At 42.3% G+C, this 23,272-nt stretch overlaps 1 protein-coding gene across 12 annotated transcripts; it reads right to left on the bottom strand.

The window, feature by feature from the left end:
• Positions 1-5,021: 5,021 nt before the first annotated feature.
• LOC126996222 (dol-P-Man:Man(7)GlcNAc(2)-PP-Dol alpha-1,6-mannosyltransferase-like) lies at positions 5,022-22,830 on the bottom strand. Of its 12 annotated transcripts, none has more exons than XM_050856554.1 (13): positions 22,667-22,830; positions 20,280-20,405; positions 19,670-19,802; positions 19,325-19,498; positions 19,034-19,187; positions 18,477-18,621; positions 17,731-17,957; positions 17,108-17,353; positions 16,839-17,025; positions 16,114-16,642; positions 13,752-13,863; positions 11,165-11,210; positions 5,022-8,326 (listed from the first exon to the last, which is right to left on the bottom strand). In XM_050856554.1, exons 1-13 carry the CDS (start codon positions 22,736-22,738, stop codon positions 8,201-8,203), a joined length of 2,277 nt encoding a protein of 758 aa, XP_050712511.1. In that variant the 5' UTR covers positions 22,739-22,830; the 3' UTR covers positions 5,022-8,200. The 12 variants fall into 12 exon arrangements, with proteins under 12 accessions (XP_050712511.1, XP_050712514.1, XP_050712509.1 ...); XM_050856557.1 differs by having other exon boundaries at positions 16,150-16,642; XM_050856552.1 differs by lacking the exon at positions 11,165-11,210 and having other exon boundaries at positions 13,694-13,863.
• Positions 22,831-23,272: the final 442 nt, after the last annotated feature.

Raw genomic sequence — 23,272 nt, 5'->3', positions numbered from 1 at the left:
GTAGACGACCAAGCGCCTGAAACCTATATACTTCTATTTTTGTTGTTATTGTGAAGGGAAATAACTACTTCTTCATACTTCATACTTTATACTTACTTCATAACTAACTTGCATAGATTAATTTCGAGTCCGTTTCGGTACCTCGCGGCGACACTGAGACACTACTTGAAGCACACCTGAACTTTATTTTTAGAAGAAGGACATGGGTTAGTGGTCATGGGCTGTCACGCGTCTTCAGTCTGCCTGCTCGGGATGTATGAGTTTTGTTTGTTTAAATTTGGTACTGTTGTTTTGATTCATTCCGGTAAGATAGCAAGAGGAGCAACGCATTTGAGGTACGTAAAATGTGTTCAGTTTGTCTGTTGGGAATGTGTGAGTCTGTTGTAACCTGTTGTTGTTGTTGTTTTGATTATTTCCTGTAAGATGGCAATAGGAGCAACGTATCTGAGGTATGTAAAATGTGTTCAGTTTGCAGCCTTGTCAAGAGTGCAGTGTGTTTGGGCTACGAAATGTTCAAGAATATGCCGTTGTAATGCCAGAAGGTTAAGTACTTATGGAATATATACAGGATCACACACAAAAAAAGATTTGTAATATACTGTGGAAGTCTAACGGTCGGAGGGAGACACACTCAATACTTACGATACTTAAACCTACTTTTGTGATCCTGTATATATTCCATACTTAACTTAACCTTCTGGCATTACACCTTATGGTCGTGAGGTGCCCCAAGGAGACTGTATTCGTCCTCCTTGGGTGCACCTGTGGCGTTCTCGGGTAACAGAACTCAGGTGAAGTAAAGGAGGAGCCTCGTGGGCGTCGGGGGATGAGGCAACAACTTCCTGCCACCCTCACTGATACACGTTTCTTTTAATTCTCTTATCTTTTGTGTAATTCTCGGGGGTCGGGATGGCAATGGATCACCTCCCTTCTCCTTTGTTGCGATTGATTGAGTGAAAGTTTATTGCTGCAGGGAAACAACAAGGGAGAAGGGAGGAGCATGCCATCCCAACCCCCAGGCAGTGCATAATGTGAATATACAACTAGTAATACATGTGTAGGTAGCACCATGAAACTTAAAAGATACAATGGGAGGAATGAATGCACAACAAGGGAGGAGTATATATCAGCAATAAAACTAATAACCAGTGATAATAACCCAGATGTAAGTGACAGTCGAGTGTTTTCGTCGTTATTACACCGCTACCATCACCTGCGGCTGTTAGATATCAGTTAATAGCGGCTACTGATAGGGCGACCCAGCATACGCGACGGCACCTCAGCTGGCATACGTATTTAGAGTCAAGGTGTTTGGTTTATCTATTTCCCCCGAACGTTCGCGTGCGGTATATTACTGAAGGAATTGTACCCTCCTATTTTAAGCTCAATCCCGGGAAACTAAAACCTGCGTGTCATTATAGGATCTGCAAGCGGCCTGTAAATATCCAAGCTAAAAATAATAAGTCGTTAAATGATGCAATGTACGCGATAACAACGAAGGAAAAAATAAAGCACACTCTTTGAAAAACGAGACGGAGCTTTGAACTAACATAATGGGAAGCGTACACCCGGGCTGCGTTGCTTCACTCACCAGCCGCCTCCACTCTCGAAGGTCCCCCAGAACAAGCTCCCAATCTGCTGTTTCTTTTATGCCCTATCTATTTCAAGTCCCTCCCGGCAGGATCGATCGACTTGCCCCATACATGAGTACGTGGGCGCCCCCTTCCAACGTTCCAGCCTTGTTTTTACACCAGTCGTGGGAGGAATAGGATGTGGCCTCGTGCACAATCTTTGAACAAACGAGATGGCCAACGCGTGGGTTAAGAACGCTAGCTATTAGGAGTTGGTATTCTCAGACGCCTTAGACTCTCACATCAGCTATTTCCTAAGGCCAAAAAGGAGGTCAGTCAGGTTCTAATGAGGGTTTGTTTTAGATTCATGATACAGAAGAAGGGTCATAGTACTAGCAGGGTCAGAAAAATACCTCTGGAAATGCTCAAAACTCCTGGGAAAGCCAAAAAGGAGATCAGTCAGGTTCTAATGAGGGTTTGTTTTAGGTTCATGGTACAGAAGAAGGGTCAGACTACCACCAGGGTCAGAAAACTACCCCTGGAAATGCTTTAAGCCCATAAGGAAGCCTTGTCAATTAATATCAGCTATTTCTTAAGGCCAAAAAGGAGATCAGTCAGGTTCAAATGAGGGTTTGTTTTAGGTTCATGGCAAAGAAGAAGGGTCAAACTATCACCAGGGCCAGAAAACTACCCCTGGAAACGCTCAAAACTCCTGGGAAAGCCAAAAAGGAGATCAGTCAGGTCCTAATGAGGGTTTGTTTTAGGTTCATGGCAAAGAAGAACGGTCAGACTACCACCAGGGCCAGAAAACTACCCCTGGAGACGCTCAAAACTCCTAGGAAAGCCTTGTCAAATAGGTGAGCTTGGGCGCTGAAATGTTTAAGAAAATAGTATAGGTGTTGAAGCTTACAAATGTGGCACTGCAGCTGTTATCGCGTGAGTCACCGGCGTGGGTTTGATAACTGAGTCTTATCGGTAGGAAGTCGCACGGATTTGATTAAGGGAAGGTGAAGTTTCGTTGGGTATATATCTTTTATTGTTGTTTTTAATGCGTATTAGGGATGATGATTATGATGATACTATAGTAAGCCGTATTGCCAAACATTTCGTCACCCAAGTTCACATATTTCACAGGACTTGATTGAGGACTTTTCGTAGGAGTTTGGGGCATTTCCAGGATATTAATTTTATGGCCCTGGTGGTAGTTTGATCCTTTTTTCTGTACCGTGAACCTAAAGAAACACACATTAGTATCTGATTGACCCCCTTCTTTGACCTTTAGAAATAGCTGATATGAAAAGCTAAAATGTCTTGTAATACCGATCTAATAGTCATAATCGTAGGTCATGTGGGTAGTTTCGTTGGATATGGCTAATTTCTTTCATGTTTTCCTTTTTTTTCATATCATAGGCTGTTATTGTTAGATCTTTTGTTTGTTTTTTTCCTTTTTTTGTCATGTAGCCTAATAGAGATACCAATAAGCGTGGTAGTACTAGTCTAATCGTAGGTCATGCTGGGTAGTTAATTTCGTTTGCTTTGGTTTGATTTCTTCTCATTATTTCTTCTATATTGTAATTTATGATAGAGCTTGAGAGATTAGCATTCTTTTTTGTCATGTATCAGCGATGAAAAATAAGCGTAAGAGTAATAGTAGCTAGGAAGTCATGCGCAAGGTATAGGCTATCCAAATCCCTTATGCAAGAGTTATCCAGCATCTTCACTCCTTCATCCCCTCCGCTGGTAAACTCAGGAACAGCATTTTTGTTTTATAGATAGTTTAAGGACCAGCATTTTTGTTTTATAGATAGTTTAAGGATCAGCATTTTTGTTTTATAGATAGTTTAAGGACCAGCATTTTTGTTTTATATAAAGTTTAAGGACCACCAGTCTACACGTACCGCGTCCTAATTATAAGAAACCCACATGCGTCCTCGTGTTCTGGGACCCGTGGGAGCAGACAGAGGACAGACAGACAGACAGATAGACGGCCGCACCACAGACACAGACAGCAGCGATCGATATGAGTCACTTTACGACGCCTAGATTTGTACTTTATATATAGCTTTCAGTAACACCTCCTTTTATGATTCTCAAGTTTAACACCAAGGAACCGAATTAATGTGTAGAGGTTATCAGTATCATATCTTGCGTTCATTTTGTCTTGGAATGAGAACGAATCACGAAAGGAAGTTCAGGGTATTCGATGTGAAGCCTACAGGTAGATATATTATACATCTTAAACCTTTCAGGACGCCCGCATTGGATAAGTCGAAATATAATGGAATGTACGCGATAACAACGATGTATTAGAGTTAATCCAGGGAAAAAGAGAACATACACGATAACAACGATGTAATTAAGTGAATCCAGGCAACTTACTGAAGCACTGAGGAAACCAAGAACCTCGAAAAGAAAGAAAAAAAGAACTCGTGGGAGGGATACAGAATGTGACCTCACGCACACTTTCGTATAAGTTTGGGGTATTTCCATGGGTAGTTTTATAAGCTTGGCGATAGTTTGACAGGGCTTCTGGATGATGAACGAGAAAAACACTCATAAGAACCCGATTTATCTCCTTTGAGGGCAATAAAAATAGTTGGCTATTCTTCATGACTGAGATGTTTTAGGAAAGGTATATTTTATTGTCGGCACTGAAGACGATTGAATATTGTAGGTGTTAGATGACTTGACCGGAAGGGATGAGCTTGTACTAGGCTTTTTTAATGTGTTGAAAAAAAAAAAAAATCAAAAGACTACGAGAAGGCATCCTGTCCACACCTAGCAGCGCTGAGAACTAAAGCTACCATATGACTTCCCCACTCACAACTATATCTTATATTAACTTGAAATTCTATTGTATTGCCATTAACTTTGAAGCCAACTTTCCCGCCCCAGGCAGGCCCTTGCCCCAGGTCGGTGCCAGCGGTGGAGGCCACGCCCCGGGCTCGTTGAAATGGCAGGAGATATAGGCACCACACGCTGGCAGCAGGAGATATAGGCCACGCTGGCAGCAGGAGATATAGGCACCACACGCTGGCAGCAGGAGACTCACACACGCTGGCGTTGAAATGTCAGCAGGAGATATAGGCACTCACACGCTGGCAGCAGGAGATATAGGCACTCACACGCTGGCAGCAGGAGATATAGGCACTCACACGCTGGCAGCAGGAGATATAGGCACTCACACGCTGGCAGCAGGAGATATAGGCTAGGTACTCACACGCTGGCAGCAGGAGATATAGGCACTCACACGCTGGCAGCAGGAGATATAGGCTAGGCACTCACACACTAGCAGCAGGAGATGTAGGTACTCACACGCTGGCAGCAGGAGCTATAGGCACTCACACACTAGCAGCAGGAGATATAGGCACCCACACGCTGGCAGCAGGAGCTATAGGCACCCACACGCCATGCCTCGTTGTGTTGATAAAAGTATTAGGAAAGTCGAAGAGGGATGTAAGGTTTAATACTGTAAGACTTTTAGATCTGTGTTGTATTTGTTCCTCACGGCCTAGTTTCTCATAGCATTATAGGTTATCGAAAAAAACAGTTTAACAGCGTATATCTCTCCCTTAATTAACAAAAGTAATGTATGCAAAGGTTTTATGGAACTACCGTACTGTAGGATATTGAGCTGAAGGAAGTGAAAATACTTCATAGAAAATATTGATATAATTCCATATTGACTTGCAGACATTTGTACTCTCTTTTTTTTTCCAATTCCAAGCACTATGTTACCCCTACAGCAACGCCTCTTACTGACAGCCACAGCCACACGCCTAGACTCTGTTCACATTAGCTTGGAAAATGACATACAACCTTTCCTCCTTCTCCATTAAGTCCACACCACTGGCCACTCCACAAGAAAGCCACCCCATCCTCTACTCTTAGGTGGGAAAAGTTGATTCTTAATGGGGTGCTCACATTACTTTAAAAATACACCCATATTTCCTCCTTTCCTATTAAGTTTACACCACTGGCCACTCCACAAGAAACCCACCCCATCCTCTACTCTTAGGTGGGAAAAGTTGGCTCTTAATGGGGTGCTCACATTACTTTAAAAATACACCCATATTTCCTCCTTTCCTATTAAGTTTACACCACTGGCCACTCCACAAGAAACCCACCCCATCCTCAACTCTTACTGCATGTGGTTGGTGGATGGTGGGAGAAGTTGGTTCTTAATTGCTTTAAAAACACATCCATATTTCCTCCTTTCCTATTAAGTTTACACCATTGGCCAGTCCACAAGTAAGCCAGCCACCCCATTCTCAACTCTGGCTGGAAGTAAAGCAACCTGTCCTCCTTTCCCATTTAAGTTTACAAAGAAAAAAAAGAAGAATTATGTAGAAGAAAAAATTAAGAAAAGGGGAGAAAAAGAAGCAGAGAAGAAGAAGAATTAGAAGAAGAACAAAAAGAGAAGAATTAAAAGAAGAAAATGGGAAAAAAAGAAGAATTAAAAGAAGAAAAGAGGTAAAGAAGATGTAAAATTAAAAGTAGAATTAGAACCAAAAGAAGAAAAAGGAAGAAAAAGAAGCAAAGAAGAAAAAGAATTGGAAGAAGAAAAGAACAACAAAAAAGAATTAAAAAAAGAAAATGCAAAAAAAAAGAAAAATTAAAAGAAGATGCAGGATTAGAAGTAGAAGTAGAACCAAAAGAAGAAAAAGAAGAAGAAAAAGAAAAGAAGTAAAAAATCAGCTCTTCCTGGTGGCACTGGGTTGGGGTGGGCGGGGCTTACTCCCAACGCTAACATGAACAGAGTAGTACATAATATATTCACCGCTAACACAACTATAACACATCACAATGGCTTGCTCGTCTAGGTCTGAACACAGCTGAAGCAACACTCTGTAACACACTGCTCCGAGACACAACACCAACACTCTGGCCGGGTTAGCGAGAGTGCCTGACAGTTCTGATGACAAGCTTCGATGAGTTGAGAAAATGACGACTTATTCTGGACTAGTTTCATTCACCTGATTTTCTTAATGTCACACTAGTCTTCATCAACAGAAATGTGGCTGATTTTGTTCGTTTTTACCTGTTTTTCAAGGCATAATCAGCTGGTTTTGTTGGCTTTTTATAATGTGTCGGCTGAATGAAAATCTAACACTTCTGACTATAAACGTCTGATGTATAAGTCTTCATCAACAGTAATGTGGCTGATTTTGTTGATTTTTTACCTGTTTTTCAAGGTATGGTGGTTGGGTTTGTTGTTTTTTTATATAACTCTCTATGACTGATTGTAATGTGTTAACTTAACTCTGAAAATCTAACACTTTTGACTATAAACGTCTGATGTATTAGTCTTTATCAACAGTAATAAATTTTTTACCTGTTTTTCAAGGCACAGTTTGTTAGTTTTGTTGAATTTCTTATATAACTTTCTATGACTGTTTGTAATGTGTCAACTTAACTCTGAAAATCCAACCCTTCTGACTAATGCCGTCCCCAAAATAGAGGCACACTTAGCTGGTTTTATTGAATTTTTTATATAACTTTCTTCGACTTTGTAATATGTCGACTTAAATTTGAAAATCCAACCCTTCTGACTGATGCTGTCCCCGAAAGTAGAGGCACAGTTAATTGGTTTTATTGAATTTTTTATATAACTTTCTACGACTAATTGTAAAGTGTCGACTTAACTGAAAATCTAGAACTTCTTACTCATGCCGTCCCAGAAATAGAGCAAAGTTAGTTGGTTTTAATTTTTTTTATATAACTTCTTACGATTTTGTTATATGTCGACTTAACTCTGAAAATCCAACCCTTCTGATGTATCCTCTCCCAAAAAATAGAAATAAAAAGCAAAACTAGCCACACAGCTGTCAATAAATACTAATATGCTTAAAAAATCCAGCGACTGTGTCCATATAGTACCTCCTGGCAGACTAATGAAAAATCCAGTTAAACAGTTTACAGTTGCCGCAGGTTAGCACTTGACATAATGATAGTTTTGCGTAGTACATGAAACACATATTTGGTTTGGGAAATACTTCAGTTCTTCCTTCGTTTGTTCTTGTCGTTGTTCTTCAGATTTTGCATATTTGTTATTGGGCCAGTTTTACAATCCAGTACAGTAAGTTCATAAGCTCCCGACCAAACACGAAATACAACAAAAATTCCTCGTAGATAGTGTTTGCCGTTGATATAAAAAGGAGGAAATTTTAGGAAACAACACTGGGAATCTATTTTTTTTTTTAGTATCTGGTACGGAGTAGAAATAACGGATCATGATGGACAATACAGTTTGGTTTGGGCGCTTACGATGATGCCGTGCTGGACTGTTAAACTGGCCCTTTGTCACTATCACAGCTTTTATAACTCGTCCACAGTGCTTGATTATTTTTATTTTGATATGCGGTGGTGGTTATTACTGTTTTTTTTTCCGTAAGTCTTGGGCAACGAAATGTCTTATAATACGACCCTTTGGTATGGAGTAGAAATAACGGGTCAAGGTGGAGAATACAGTTTGGTTTGGGCGCTTACGATGATGCTGAATTGCACTGTCAAACTGGCCCATTGTCACTATCACAGCTTTTATAACTCGTCTACATTGCTTGATTATTTTTATTTTGATATGCGGTGGTGGTTATTTACTGTCTTTTCTCTTTTCCGCAAGTCTGGCCTCAGAATAAGTACATGCCGGCGTAGCACACGAAGCAAAACACAGTGATGTTCCAGATAATTGCTCTGATCTTGTCCAGAATAAACTTGACGAAGACCCACTCATCGTTGTCCTCACCAGCGTCGTCCTGTGGTGAAAAGAAGATGGTTAAACGCTTATTGTAACTCTCTCTACTTTTATCTCCAGTTTAATTTCCAGACGATCTATCTCTGCGGTCACTATTCTTCCCCTTAATAGCACATAGATGTATATCAAGCTGCTGTTTTGGCTATATATAAACTTATTTTAACTCTCTACTTTGATCTCCAGTTTCCTTTCCAGACGATCTATCTCTGCTGTCACTGTTCTTCCCCTTAATAGCACATAGATGTATATTAAGCTGCTGTTTTGGCTATATATGTACTTATTTTAACTCTCTACTTTGATCTCCAGTTTCCTTTCCTGCCAATCTATCTCTGCTGTCACTGTTCTTCCCCTTAATAGCACATAGACTATCCCTAAGATGTATATTAAGCTGATGTTTTGGCTATATATAAACTTATTTTAACTCTCTACTTTGATCTCCAGTTTCCTTTTCAGCCAATCTATCTCTGCTGTCACTATTCTTCCCCTTAATAACATATAGACTATCCCTAAGATGTATATTAAGCTGATGTTTTGGCTATATATGTACTTATTTTAACTCTACTTTGATCTCCAGTTTCCTTTTCAGCCGATCTATCTCTGCTGTCACTATTCTTCCCCTTAATAGCACATAAATTGACTCTCCCTAAAACTGAAAGTATATTAGGCTGATGTTTTGGCCATATACGTACTTATTATAACTCTAGACTTTTTATCTCCAGTCCTTTTCCCGGCAATCTATCTCTGCTGTCATTGCTCTTCCCCTCAATACATAAATAGGCCAACCCTAAGATTAAAAGTATACTAAGCTGATTGACTCTTACAAATATGCGAGTTAGGTTCATGTGGGATTACTAACATTTCAAGTGGTATTTTCTTTCTGGACCTCCCTTGAACTCACCTTATGTTTGGGCCCAGCAGTGTGTCCCTAAGAGTGGACTGCATTCATCCCAGACAGTCCAGTAACCAACGTAATGTCCCTGTCATAGTCACTTAATCAAAACATGGGTGCAAGTTTATCCTAATTTCCAGGAGGCTGAGTCGCTGGTGGAACGCTATTCATGAAAGCTTCCTTATGACAAGCTGATGTTCTTTTTTCAGCATTTCTTCCTTTTCTTTTTTTTTTACAGTAAACAGTTCAAGGGCAAAAGAAAATAAGAAAAAAAGCCTGCTAATCGCTTCTCCTGTGTAAGAAAGTATAGATGAATGACCAAAAGAGAGGTCAATTTTGGGTCAAGCCTGCATTTTTAAAATTTTATTTTACAGTAAAGGAAGCAGGTCAAGGGCAAAAAATAGGAAAAAAAAAGCCTGCTAATCGCTTCTCCTGTATAAGAAAGTATTGAAGAGTGGCCAAAAGAGAGGTCACCCTTCTTAAAGCACCACTTTGGCCTTCACGCTTTTTATTTTATTTTATGTGTCACGATATCTCCTGGCCTTCCTTTCCTTCCTTAGAAACCACTCTGGCCTTCATGCTTTGTTTTTTGTTTTGATGTGAGTGGCAATGTCTCTCAGCCTTCCCTTCCTTCCTTAGGCACCACTCTGGCCTTCATGCCTTGTCAGCTGCAGATGGACAAAGGTCTGGTCTCGCCTAAGGCACCCTCTGCAAACTACACTGTTAGCCATGTTCAACAGTTTGCACTATTCTGATTAGTACACGTCAGGGAAGAATATGTCACATGTAACGCCCATTTTTGTATAGTTGCCTTTGCCATTCATCATTTGAGTGTTCTAGAATTGGCCTTTTCATTTCTGCCTAAATCTTAAGCCAAATGAAATGATGACAGTTCTTTTCTGATTTCCTTAAAAGTAGAAAATAATGACTTAGGCGGTTTCTTTATGAAGGTGGCGATATGTACTTTGTCAGAATAAAGAATGAGGTTTGAGCTTTATTTTCACCATTCAAGTTTATATTTCAGTTCAGTTATCAATCTTTTATTTCTTTCAGCTTTATTGTCACCATTCAAGTTTATATTCCAGTTCATTTATCATTTTTTTTCTTTCAGCTTTATTTCCACCATTCAAGTTTATATTTCAGTTCATTTATCCAGTTTTTTTTTTCCTTAACACGACTAATCAGAATGGTGTGCGTGCAAATGGCAAATATACCCTGGCCATGGACTAGATTTTAATACCTTATACTGGAAATAATTAAGCTTTTACAGAGGCTTAGGATGACGCCCTATATCATTGCACTCATAACCACACTAATTTCAATACCTTACACTGGCATAAAAGCTTTAACACTAGGGGATTAGAATCTGAATCCCTATATTATTGCACTCAAAATCACACTAGTTTCAATACCTTATAGTGGCATAAACTTAAGATTTAACACTATAGGATTAAAGTATGAATCCTATATTATTTCACTCATAACCACACCAATTTCAATACCTTACAATGGCACTAACTTAAGCTTCAACACTATAGGATTAGAATCTGAATCCTTATATTACTGCACTCAAAGTCACTCTAATTTCAATACTTTATACTGGCATACACTTAAGCTTCTACACTATTGGATTAGAATCTGAATCCTTATATTATTGCTCTCATAATCACACTACTACCTGATTATGACTTATTTACTACTTATAAGCTTAAAGTATTAGTGTTACCAGTAGTTAAGTTGTCAAGGTATAAGTGTAAGTCAGGTGTAGGGACCAAAGGGTGAAATCATACAACAAACTCCAACAATAAGGTTTCCGTCATATTAATATCACACAGGGTCCAACTTAGGTAACTTGAGTGGACGCTAAACTTGGCACTCACCACATGCTACGCTACACGCACACACACACACACACACACACACGCACGCTCACACACACTTGCCACTCACAGAGCATACAGTTAATGGGGAGGTCGTCACACGGTCCACCAAGTTACTGTAACATAAAATAACAATCTCATCCACGGGTCATAATCATATGTTCAAAATGTATGGTTTAAAAAGTCAACAGTGTCATGTGTTTGATGTACAGACATAAATATTCAGATGATTGTACGAAATATACACAGCAATGAAATATACAGCATCAATGTGAGGTCTGTTAACAATTTATACAGATTATTATTCGTGACTAAATACATTAAAGCTTCAGGGTAAACCAAGACTTCAAATTCAAACTAATGTAAACAAGAGTTGGGTCATGAGTGTGCTAATTGTTTTCTTAAGTTAAAAAGTTTGCTACCATGAAAAAAGCTACCTTGATTACGTGTTAATGAGTCTAAGATTTGGACAAAACAAACGCCTTGGAAGTGCTACATACGGTACAGTCTCTAGGAGCTGTTAGGTAGCCTAGCGAGCGTCAGGCTCTCCCAGCACCGCCCCCCCCCCCTTCCCCCTCCCTGGCTGGGGGTGCCTGACCGGGAACAGTGGAAGACAACCTGCCACCCAGGACCTCCATTTCAAAGTCCAGACAAAGCTCCTTCTCGCGGAGCAGCTCTCCCACTGGAGGCTACACAGGGAGGTGCTGAGTGGCATGTGTCAGTGTGCTGCTGCCATGCCACACACCATCCAGCCACTGCTTGCACAGCCGGGGCGGGGGGCTTGGGGTGGGGGGTGCTGGGTGAGGAGGGTCAGGCTGAGGCAACACACGCCAGCACACAGCGCTGGGTTAGGAGATGCCTGTGGCTGTCCTTCCTCACAGTTTAACTTTACAGAAGACAAAACTCTTAACTTAGGTTTTCTGGCAACTAGTCTAGCTTTGAGAGTACTGCAGATACAGATGATATTGAGTCCTATGAAGTTTCATGCAAATAATCAATTGCCTTACATGTTATTAACAAAATATCTTTAGTACATTTGTCAAGGCACTTTCTAAAAAGGGAAGTTTATGGAGATCTTACTAGCAGACTGATAAAAGGCATTCTAGGCCTAATGAAAGTAAATGGATGAAGACCTAGAGCTACACTGTGTCTTCTCTAGTCACTAAGGAGTGAGCTTTGCCTACGGGGTAATACTGCACTACCGTCTGAGGTACTGCACAAAATACCTGAAGCTTACGACAGAAAGGAATAACAAGCTACTCCAGCGGGTGCCGGGCAGGGATGCCACACCAGCGCCACACTACTGGCCAGCACAGCGGCCACTAGGGAATCATTAAGTACTCTGTGTGGATGTGACGATTACAGTGCTCACCACGGAGGGACAAAAGTGCATTACAGGAAGTCCCTGTTTTGTATTATGCATTTTTCAGGTTTCCAGCAAACCCTGGCCAGTACAACCTCAAAACCTGTGTTAAAATAAAGATCTATGTTACATTCCTTGGGAGTTTTCAGCCAACATTTGCAAAGACAGAAAGAACCTGAAAAATGATAACACAGTAACGAGGGACTCCGGCGTTAGTCAACCCGACACCAAAACTAGTCATGCGCTGAGCTGAGGACGAAATAGGACACTCCAAACATGTTGCTTGAGGTAGTCACACTCCAACTTCTGGGACGTGCTGGTGATTTACTCTTACTTCCCCGCTACTCCCTTGGGAACGGCTGAAGTGTTAGGTTTCACTCGGGAACTAGAATTTGACAAAGGGTCGTATTATAAAACATTTCGTCGCCCAAGAACACATATCTGACAAGGCTTTCGTGGGAGTTGTGGGCATTTCCAAGAGTAGTTTTACAACCCTGGTGGTAGTTTGACCCTTCCTCTGTACCATGAACCTAAAGAAACACTCATTAGAACCCGACTGACTCCCTCTTTGACCTTTAGAAATGCCTGATATGAGAGGCGAAAGTGTCATAATACCGACCAAAGTCCTAATGCTGACCTTTGCTATGGATACTGGTTTGACACAAGGGTGGTCACGCATTAAGAGTTTCAGGAGGGCCACCTAAGGGGTTCTAGTTTACTTTCTAGTGGACACAACAGAACCCACAATGTCCTCCACCGTCCAGTGTCCTGAGCACTATTGCCTAGGCTCTTACATCCTACAAGTCTAAAGGAACTATTCTAAATGTTCAAGAGCATAAAGAAATTACTATTTACAACTAAGTTTATCTGTTGACTACATTTATATTTTTCCTTAAAGACTGACTCGTCCCACTAGGAGAAAGATTACGCTACAGATGAATACCAAGAACTACGTCAACGGGACACTACACTAGCCTAAACCTGCGACTAGTTTTAATGATTGTAAATGAAACAATGAAACGCACTGCTCAAAGTAGAGATCTTAAAATGTCTTCTCTAATGAGTGTCCAAGAAATTGCAGTATGACTTTCTTCCAAAATAATCTTTACGTCCCTTCATTTATCAGGAGCTGCTTCTGGTCTCTTACTTATTGCCATGCTCAGAGTCATCCTCCCTCCCCTCACGCACAGGTAGTGGGGTTAATTGGGGCTCAGGTGGTGGGTCTTTGGCACTTACTTCACTAACTCCAGCACTGGGTTCATTTTCCTCTAAATTTAATGTCACTTCTACAAACCTCGTCTCCTCCACTTCCTCCTCCTCCTCACTTTGGTCCTCAGTTTGAGAATCTTCCGGAGGTCTCTCTTCGGGGCTTACTGATTTTGTGTCTTCTTGGTCCGCCGGCAACTCTGGATCAATTTCAGGAACACTGTTACTGATATGGTCATGGACATTCAAAATTTTGTTAGTGTGACTACCTCTAACTCTACCATCATCTACACTACCTCCAGCTACTTCTGCCTCATCACTAACCTTGCTAGCACTACTTCTCACTACTTTATCTTCCTCTTCAGTACCGTCACTCACAAAGCCACTACCGTCTGGACTACCCAACGCGCCTGGACTATCATCACGACTGCCATGGCTAAGAATCTTCATGCCGTCCCTCACGAGTCCATCTCCTTCAGTCTTACGATCAGAGGACTTGAAACTTCCATCAGCGCTACTGCATTGCGTTTTGCAGTCGGTTGGTTTTCCTTGATCTTTTGCGTGATCACTTTCGTCGCCCTCATCATCAGCTTCTTGGTCCTTCTTTCTGTCATACTGGAGTGGTTTTGTCGTATCAGTTTGCAAATTATTACTTTCAGGCACAGTATTTTGATGTCCAGGTTTCTTTTTGTCGTCGGTAAGTTCTGCATGCAACAATGGTTCCTCATTTCTACTCGGCACACTCTCAGAATTATCCACATCAAGAGTGTTCTTCCTCTCAGTCTTAACATTATCACCTTCATTAACCAGGTCTCCTTCACTGTCCTCTTCATCAGTCTCATAAATAACATTGACGCTCGAGTCATCCATGCGTTCACCATACGTATCATCAGCACTTTCGATAACATTCGGTACGTCTAAGTGTACCAAAGTTTCCTCATCAGTATCTTCAATGTATTCACCGTCAGGACCATCCATCAGGAATTCATTATCTGTGTCTTCAATCACCATTTCATCATCAGTGCCATAAACAATGTCGTTGTCTGTGTCATCAATCGCGTTTTCCTCGTTTAACCCATGAGCGATATCTTCATCAACGTCCTCAATTGAATCCTCGTCTTCGGTGACTTCAATAACATAGCCATTACTCATTTCAAGACCGTCTTCTTCATCAGCATCTTCAATAACATTCTCGTCCATGTCTGGCCCGTCATCATCGTCCGTGTCCTCTATGAAAATTCTTGGGTCATAAAAATATTCATCGGAAGTGTCGGCAAACTCCTGCTGACTATTGACTCCTTCGTCCTCAAAGTCCTCAACAACTGTGTTTTGGTCACTGATATAAATAGTGGTTTCATCAACAAGATTTCGCACATCGTCATTCTCGTCCTCCATCTGGTTTACAGCATTTGGGGCGATATTTAATTTCCCATCCAAAGTCTTGTGATTGAAATTTGGTACATTAGGTCTCTTCTCACGTAAATATTCATCAGTCAGTGGAACGTTAACATCCTCGTACATCTCATAAACATTTTGAGTCTTATCTGCATTACTGGCATCGTGAACCTCAATGTATATTTCCCCATTTTCTGCCTCAAAGGAAATTGTGCTGTCAACTTCATTACCAACACCTGCCTCAACATTTGACCTCCCAGCAAAAGCGTTATCCCCAACATTCTCACTAGCTTGACCTACATACTTCCCTGCCTCTAGTTCCTCATCAGTGGTCATCCTGTCATCATCCGGGAGAACCTCAAAGCTAGTGACGCCCTCTTCTCTAACGCTCCTGATGGTACGGTGAGTTTCAGTGTTGCCTTCACCTAGATCTACGTCAACCTGTCTACTGTCACCACCTCTATCCTCATGTATGGGGTTAGTTTTGTCTACATTACCACTATGACTACTTGTATCACCTGTGGTTTTGTGATCCTTCTTTTTATTATTATTATCATCATTATTATTATTGTTATTATTATCATTATCATCATCATCTAAGAGAGTATCAATATCATCCTCCCTATAAATGCTGTAAACTTGGGTTGGGTCTGTACTTACCTCACTCTGCTGCTCAGTTCTATCGCTGGGGATATCATTGCAAGAGTTACTCTGAGCACGTCTGTCTATATGAATTTTATCTGCAGAACTTTTATCAGTTGAAAGAATACTCTCACAAAGATTAGACTGGTCAGTTCCTTCACTATCTTTTTCTCTAGTCATGAAATTCTCCTCTGAGTTATTCACTACATCACTGGTTAAATCATCCTCTACTTGCAATCCTAAGTCACTCTCTGCTACTGTCTCATTTTTGCCTTCTTTATCTGTACCCTTGAACCTGTCCTTAGCCTCCCCATGACTGCCACTCTCAGCCTTACCACCTAACTTCCTAACCCCTGATCCATTCCTACCAGCACTGCTCTGGGCTACTATGCTGTCCTGTACACTGTCATCACCTGCAGTACACTGCGAGCATGCTCCCGTTGCACTACCTTCTTCTTTGCTCTTTACACTTTGGGACATCTGAGACTGTGTAGGAACCCCAGGCTGGTCCTCCTCGGCTCCAGGGATGCTGGGCTCTGCTCCTCCCTCGGGCCTGAAGCAGCCAGTCTCGGGAAGTCTTGGTTCTGGAGCTCCATCCTCATCATCGCTCTCATCTCCAGTCTCCTTTTCAACACGTTTTCTTGCCTCTGTTGCTGCCTCTTCCACCCCCTCCTCTCTGCCATCCATGAAGGCCATCCTGCTTTCTAATATCTCTCGTTCCGTTGCCTTTGTGAAGAGGTACGGCTCTTGCTCCTCTGGCTGCACAGGCTCAAAGAGGCCATCCTGTGAGCTGTCAGGCATTGGTGCAGGCAAGGGCAAGTCCTCCTGCTGCGTCACCTCCTCAGCCTCCTCAGCCTCCTCAGGGTCCCCGTGCATCCAGGACCAGTCCACGGTGTCCTCCTCAAGGTTCTTCAGGATGAAGAGTGCTGGCTTCACTCTCACCTGTGAATGTTAACATCACACGGTGGGCATTCAAGGCTACAAATTATCAGTCTCATTTTGATTCCATTTTCTGAATAAGTTAAGAGGAAAATACATCTGTGCAAGTAAATACTTTTTATGCAGAAAAAAATGGTGTCCATTTTGGAGTAATTTCAATACTTGACAAAACTGAGCCAAGAACACACTAACAAGATACCTTGACAGGCGGAAACTGTTGGTAGTTGAAGCTGAGGTGGGAGAATGCCTCCACAGAGGAGATGACCTCGTGGGAGGAGGTGTAGTGCTTCAGGTTGTAGGAGTACTTGGACTTGGCCTCAACCAGCAGGTGCGAGAACGACCTCATGTCCGTGCTGCCGGCCTTCAGGTGCTCTGTCTTGTTGTACCTGAGTGGGCGAGAGAGAGAAGGAAAGGAGTGTGTTTCCACCGTGGTGTGTGTTCAGAGTGTGGCGTGGCCGGAGCACCAACCTCCAGTGGTCGTTGAGCTCGGTGAACCTGGACGCCCCCGTCTGGGCGGCAAAGTTGTCGATGTGGACGTACACGTTGGCGTCCTCCGGCACCAGCTTGTGGAGCCTCAGCATGGCCGTGCCGCCGGGGTAGTTGTTGGCCGAGATGGTGAGCAGCAGTGTGGTGAAGGCCGCATTCACCACCAGGTGGAGGACGCACCCCACGGCCACCAGCTGACGGGTCCCGGACTTTTCTCTGCCTGTCCAGCTGCAGAGAGGGGGAAATTATTTCTCTAATCTTCTGCTGCTGAAACCCTGAACAAACCTAACTTAAACATGAGTCCTTTAATCCTGAGCACTGGATACTCTGCTAACAGCTACTAAAGTTTTATTTTGCTGTGTGGTGGCTGCTTCAGAGAAGGATGAGTGAGGTGCCTAAATGGGGAGAAGAAAGGAGATGGGTGTCATGGGACCTGGAAAGGCTGTACTCAAAGTGGGCAAACCCATGTGAGGTGTGAAACGAAAGGCTGACAATGAATGGCACCTGGTGTGATAGCATAAAGATAACTTGTAACTATGAAATGGATGAAGAAATTATTCCCCCCAAGAACAAGAGCTCCCACACACTTGAACAGAATCACTCACAAGAAGTGGCAGGCCTTGGCTGCTGCAGCATTCAGGATTGGGAAGATGTATATGATGAACCTGAGCTCCTTGTGGGGCAGCAGGGAGTACAGGCAGACGAAGATCACACAAGGAGTGACGAGGATCTGCAGCCGCTTGTCCAAGGCAACCCCGAAGGGCACCAGGAAGAGACTGGAGGCCATGGCCCGGGGCAGTGCTGAGTACAGGTACCACAGGATGGGGGAGCTCTGATGCTGCTAAGGAGGCACACACAAGTTGATTGAACACTCTGGGAGTCAGATTGGGTGGGCCATCCCCTTACTAAAACCACATGAGGCTGAAGGTGAATGGAAATAAAGTAAGTACAGCCTCAGAGAGAAGGCGACTTACTCGTGCTACAGCAAAAAATTAAGTCTTACTGCCTATTTACCTTGGTCCTGCAACTGGACTTGAAATACTAGGCCCTCAGAGGAGAATCCTATGAATTTCCTTCCCTATGATAGTAATATGGAGTCCTAACTAGTATTATCCTCATTTTACTCAACTTCCTACAACATACATCACGGTAGCCACTATAAATAAAATTTGCCTGGGGGTCTTCCAAGAGGCCCCTCAAGACAGCCTAACAGTGGAGTCCTAACTTGATGGATAATACGTACCTACAGTCTGAGAAGGAAAGGTCTCTGGAGTAAACATCCCACACTACCACAATCATCAAGCACACGTGTATAAATATTAAACTGTTATCAGAGCGGCCAAAAGGATACCCCCCAGTTCCCACTCTGGTTCTTGTAGGTGTTGAACCAGAAGACCTCCCCCTCCGGCCACAGCAGGCGGCCCCAGAAGAGGGAGTCAATGGCGATGGTGGTGCCCAGACAACAAAGCCCGGCGGGGATGGTGGTCTTGAGGAACCTGCACAAGAGATTCAGGGTGCGTAAAAATTCAATGATCCTTTTTCTCTCTGGCATTTACTCCTAGAAAATGAGACAATGAAGCTACATTAACGCGGTAGCAGCGACGGGACAAATTTGTGGCTTTACCGTGTACCAGCGATGGGCCAAATTTTTGCCATGATATAAACCCCCCAATATAGATGTTGCATAAACTGATCACAAATGCGTTGATGCATATAATGAAACAGTTTGTGTGAGTGATGATTTTTTCTATTTTTTCTTGCTAAGGGGAGACTTTAAGAAACATGATCCCTGCAGCTACCGGGTTAAATAGTCATGAAGGGCATCGGTTCTCTAAAAATTGGAGGACTATGTGTATTTATGGACCATTTTATAAGCGCCTTCACAAACACACTACAGCTGTGACTCACGGGAGCAGCTGCAGCCTCTGTGTTGACAGGTCCGCCAGCAGCATGGGACCAAGGAGGAGACACAGCTCAGACCGGAATATCAAGACGGCAACACCACACGCCCATATCAGGTGCGCATGCTTTTGCTCCAGCCAGTAGGAGAAGGCAAGGAGCGCTGCAGAAAATTTAGTGGGGAAAAAGAAACGTCATTATAACTCACATCTTGGTATGTCATTGTATCTGCCAAAATAACTTTCCTTGAGAGAAGATACTGTTTACACAATATCAGTAAAGGAGAGATCATTATATTACCTGAGACCAGAGCAAATGTGTTTGGCAGCGGCCGACTCAAGTAGTACATGAAGTGGAACTGTGACGCCGTGATGAGTGTGAACCAGATGGTGACAGACTGCCCAAAGTTAAGCTCCAGCTGCTTCCGAAACCTTCTCCATGCAAAGATGACCAGCAGCCCCAGCACTGCCCTCACTGGTAAAGAAGAAACATTATAGATATGGGAGCTTTAACATTCTCCTCTATATGCCATATAAAGTATCCCATCTACACTTTCTTTGCCTCTGTTCAAACAACGACTGACAAAATAATCACTGAATTTTCTGAGACAAACTTAAAACTTATGAAACTGCAATAACAACTTACCAGCATACTGAGCAAAAAACTTTGAGACGCCGAGCAGCCTGGAGAGTGCGACAAATGGGTAGGCGATTCCCGACACCACGATGGGCCCAACGAACGTCCTGGGCACCACCCCGGGGAACTCCAGGTGGTCATACTGCAACGGCAAAGGTCCCGTCACTATCACACAGAGACAAGCGACAGGTTTGGTGGCAATGACCCATGGAAGTAAGGACTCAAATGTTGTAAGAATGGTTTGATAATTATGTATTCTTTCTCCTGGTACTATAATGCAGAGACAAGTGGTTGATTCGGTGGCAATGACCCAGAGATATTTAAATTAAGCTGTCGTCAGAATGGTTTGATAATTACGTATTCATTCTTCATTTCGACAATATTAATTCTATCCTTGGTTCAGTTTTCAAGAGTGGCTTTTCCTGGATTTGAGTACTAATTGAGAGGCTTATTAAGAACTGCAAAATACCCTGGCAGTGATTCCCAATGTAATGCTTGACCTGTCTGATGTGGAAAGCCGCCCAAACTCCCTCAACCAGCCACCCAAAGAGGTTCCCCGAATGATGTTTTAAGTGTAACGCTCATGTCATCGAACTCGTGTAAATAATATTCAACTCACTTCCTCGAGGTTGGCCCCCTTGAAGAGCAGGTCATGGCATGCCTGGAGGTTGAAGCTCTCCTCCACCTTGGTGAAGGGAGCCACCACCAGATGGAGCAGGGCCACACAGAATATTAGCCAGTCCATCTGGGGGCAAACACGCAGGGAACATTATGTACATGCTGAGATAGATGGCTTACTAACTTCTGTTCTTAAGGTATCTCAAAACCAACAACCACCTCAATATGACCACTGAAAATTATAGATAAGGATAAATGGCTGACAAAGTTGTGTGCATATGGGATCTCAAAACCAACAACCACCTCAAAATGTACACACTAAAAAAAAAAAGGATGAGGACAAATGGCTGACAAGCTTATTTCTAATCTCTCAAAACCTAACTCTGCAAATATATACTCTTTACAAGCTTATATGGAGATAAATCACTGAAAAACTTATGATTTCTTACCGAACATATCTGTATCTCTAAAATAATCTATCTATCTATGTATGTATAGACAATGACTGATGTGCTTTTGCCATCATAGCCTCGCTTGAAGCTGCAACTAATCTAATCAATATTTGGCATGGACTAACCTCATAATCTCTGTTGTTCTTGAAGAAGCAAAAATACATGATAGCTATAATGACCACATCCAGCATTATGCCGTCTCGGTCCACACACTGACGGCAGCAAACTGAGACTTTTCGCTCACGGTTTCAAGACTTACGACCAAAACTACCTCAGAATAAGAACACCACTAATATATTTTCCGCCCAACACTATCCACTTGAATCCACATTACAGCAACACGTGAATGACCCACACAACACCCATACAGCAGGGCACTTCAGAACACACTAAGGGGGATGTGACAGGCTCGCTCACCCCTCCGTCCCTGCTGGTGTGAAGGGGTTAAGGGTGCCTCCTGGGGTGTAATGCTTGGCCGGCCGTGTGGAGCAGACAGATTAGGTGTTAGGTGTCAGGCTCCCTCCCCTCCACCTGTGTCCCTGTTTTGGGTTTCCGGTGGCATCCAGGAAGGAGATTAAGGTCTTCCCTCCTTCCTGTACCTCAAACTCATATATTTCTTCCCTCTACTGGCCCCCGAAAGTCATGATTGTGTGACGAGATAGGCTGTGACAATGGTAGTAAACTCCTATCAATTTTTTATGCCGAGTGTATTGTTCAAGGTGTTGGATGACCTCAGGGAAGGAGATTAAGGTCATCCCTCCTTCCTGTACCTTAAACTCACATATTTCTTCCCTCTCCTGCCCTAAAAGTCATGGTTGTGGTGTGATAGGCTGTGATGGAAGTATGAGACTCCTATCATTTACTGTGTGTCAGGTGTATTGTGGCCCTCTGGAAAGGAGATTAAGGTCATCCCTCCCTCCTGTACCTCAAACTCACATATTTCTTCCCTCTACTGCCCCAAAAGTCATGGTTGTGTAGTGTGATAGCCTATGACAGAGGTAACAAGACTCCTACTAATTTTTTGACTATCAGGTGTTTTGTATTTCTGTGTAAGGTGTTAGATGACCTCTGGAAGGGAGACTAAGGTCATTCCTACATATGAGAAATAAAGGTCAGGTTATTATAGTGTTTATCCAGAATAACACCCATCTCATGCCTGTATATACTGTCAGGCATTGAAATATAGAAAAGATAATTGGTAGTGACGAACGTACAAATTTCTTACTGGTATGAAGGTGTCTGGTGGATTACGACTCTCTACCTGTACCTATTAACACCTTTTACTGATTTAACAGCGACAACACAAACCTACCATTGAAATATAAGACAAATGGGAGGCTTAGATAAAAAGTACTTATTTCTCACTGATTAAAAGACATGTCAGGTGTTTTATGACCATCTACCTGTACCTATTAACACCTTTAAGTGATTTAAGAGCATTACCATCAAACCTACAATTAAAATAACACAAATGGGAGGCTTAGATGAAAAGTACTTATTGCCCACTGATTAAAAGACATGTCAGGTGTACTAAGACTTTCTACCTGTACCTATTGACCCATTTTAGTGATTTAACAGCATTACCATCAAACCTACAATTAATATAAGACAAATGGGAGGCTTAGATGAAAAGTACTTATTGCCCACTGATTAAAAGACTTGTCAGGTATATTACGACCCTCTATCTTTACTATTAACTGCTTTTATTGATGTAACACTATCAGGACACACACGTAAGGCTGAAAAAATGGATATAAATAAATTTGGAGTATATTTATTCACTCATGGCTGGTGTGGAGACGGGGCAAAATGGTGTTACGGGGAGGGAAATTGGTGTGAAAATGGAGGAGACTGGTGTTGAGAGGAGGTAATGTGGTGTTAAAATGAGGCTGGTGTTGAGATGGAGGTCAGGTCACGGCAGGGGGTCAATATTTACCTCACATCTCCAGGCCGGATGCTGGGATGCTTCTGCCGCTGGGATGCTTCTCCTTCTTCCTCTTGTGACCATCTTTTCCTTCTTCTTCTTCCTCTTCTTGTTCCTCTTGCTTCTCCTCCTCCTCTTCTTCTTGATCTTCTTCTTCGTGTGATGTACCTGTTCATCTACCTGTGTTCTTTTTTTTTGTTATTTTATTTTATTAGTATTTTTGGAGTTCTTTTTCTTCCTCTTCTTGTTCCTCTTGCTTCTCCTCCTCTTCTTCATCCTCTTTTTCTTCCTCTACGTCTTCTTCGTGTGATCTACCTGTCCATTTACCTGTCCTATTTCTTGGTTATTTTATTTTATTAGTATTTTCGGAGTTAATTAATATCTCATCACAGATTTAATGGTAAGTTATTTGGCCATTATATCTCATCTGAAGGTATATATGTAGGTAATTGTTGTATATTGATTTATTTTGACCAATTTTATCTCTGTGTTGAATGAGTGAACAATGCATAAAAATAACAGCTGAAAAAAAGGCATGAGAGATACCGTTTACCGTTTACCGTTGAAGAGGTTTCAGGCCCCGCTCCACTGCACTTATTCACAACGTCGTAGTGAGTG

This window comes from Eriocheir sinensis, chromosome 9 (genome assembly GCF_024679095.1).
Source record: "Eriocheir sinensis breed Jianghai 21 chromosome 9, ASM2467909v1, whole genome shotgun sequence".
Taxonomy (NCBI): domain Eukaryota; kingdom Metazoa; phylum Arthropoda; class Malacostraca; order Decapoda; family Varunidae; genus Eriocheir; species Eriocheir sinensis.
This window is presented reverse-complemented; position numbering and strand designations above follow the sequence as displayed.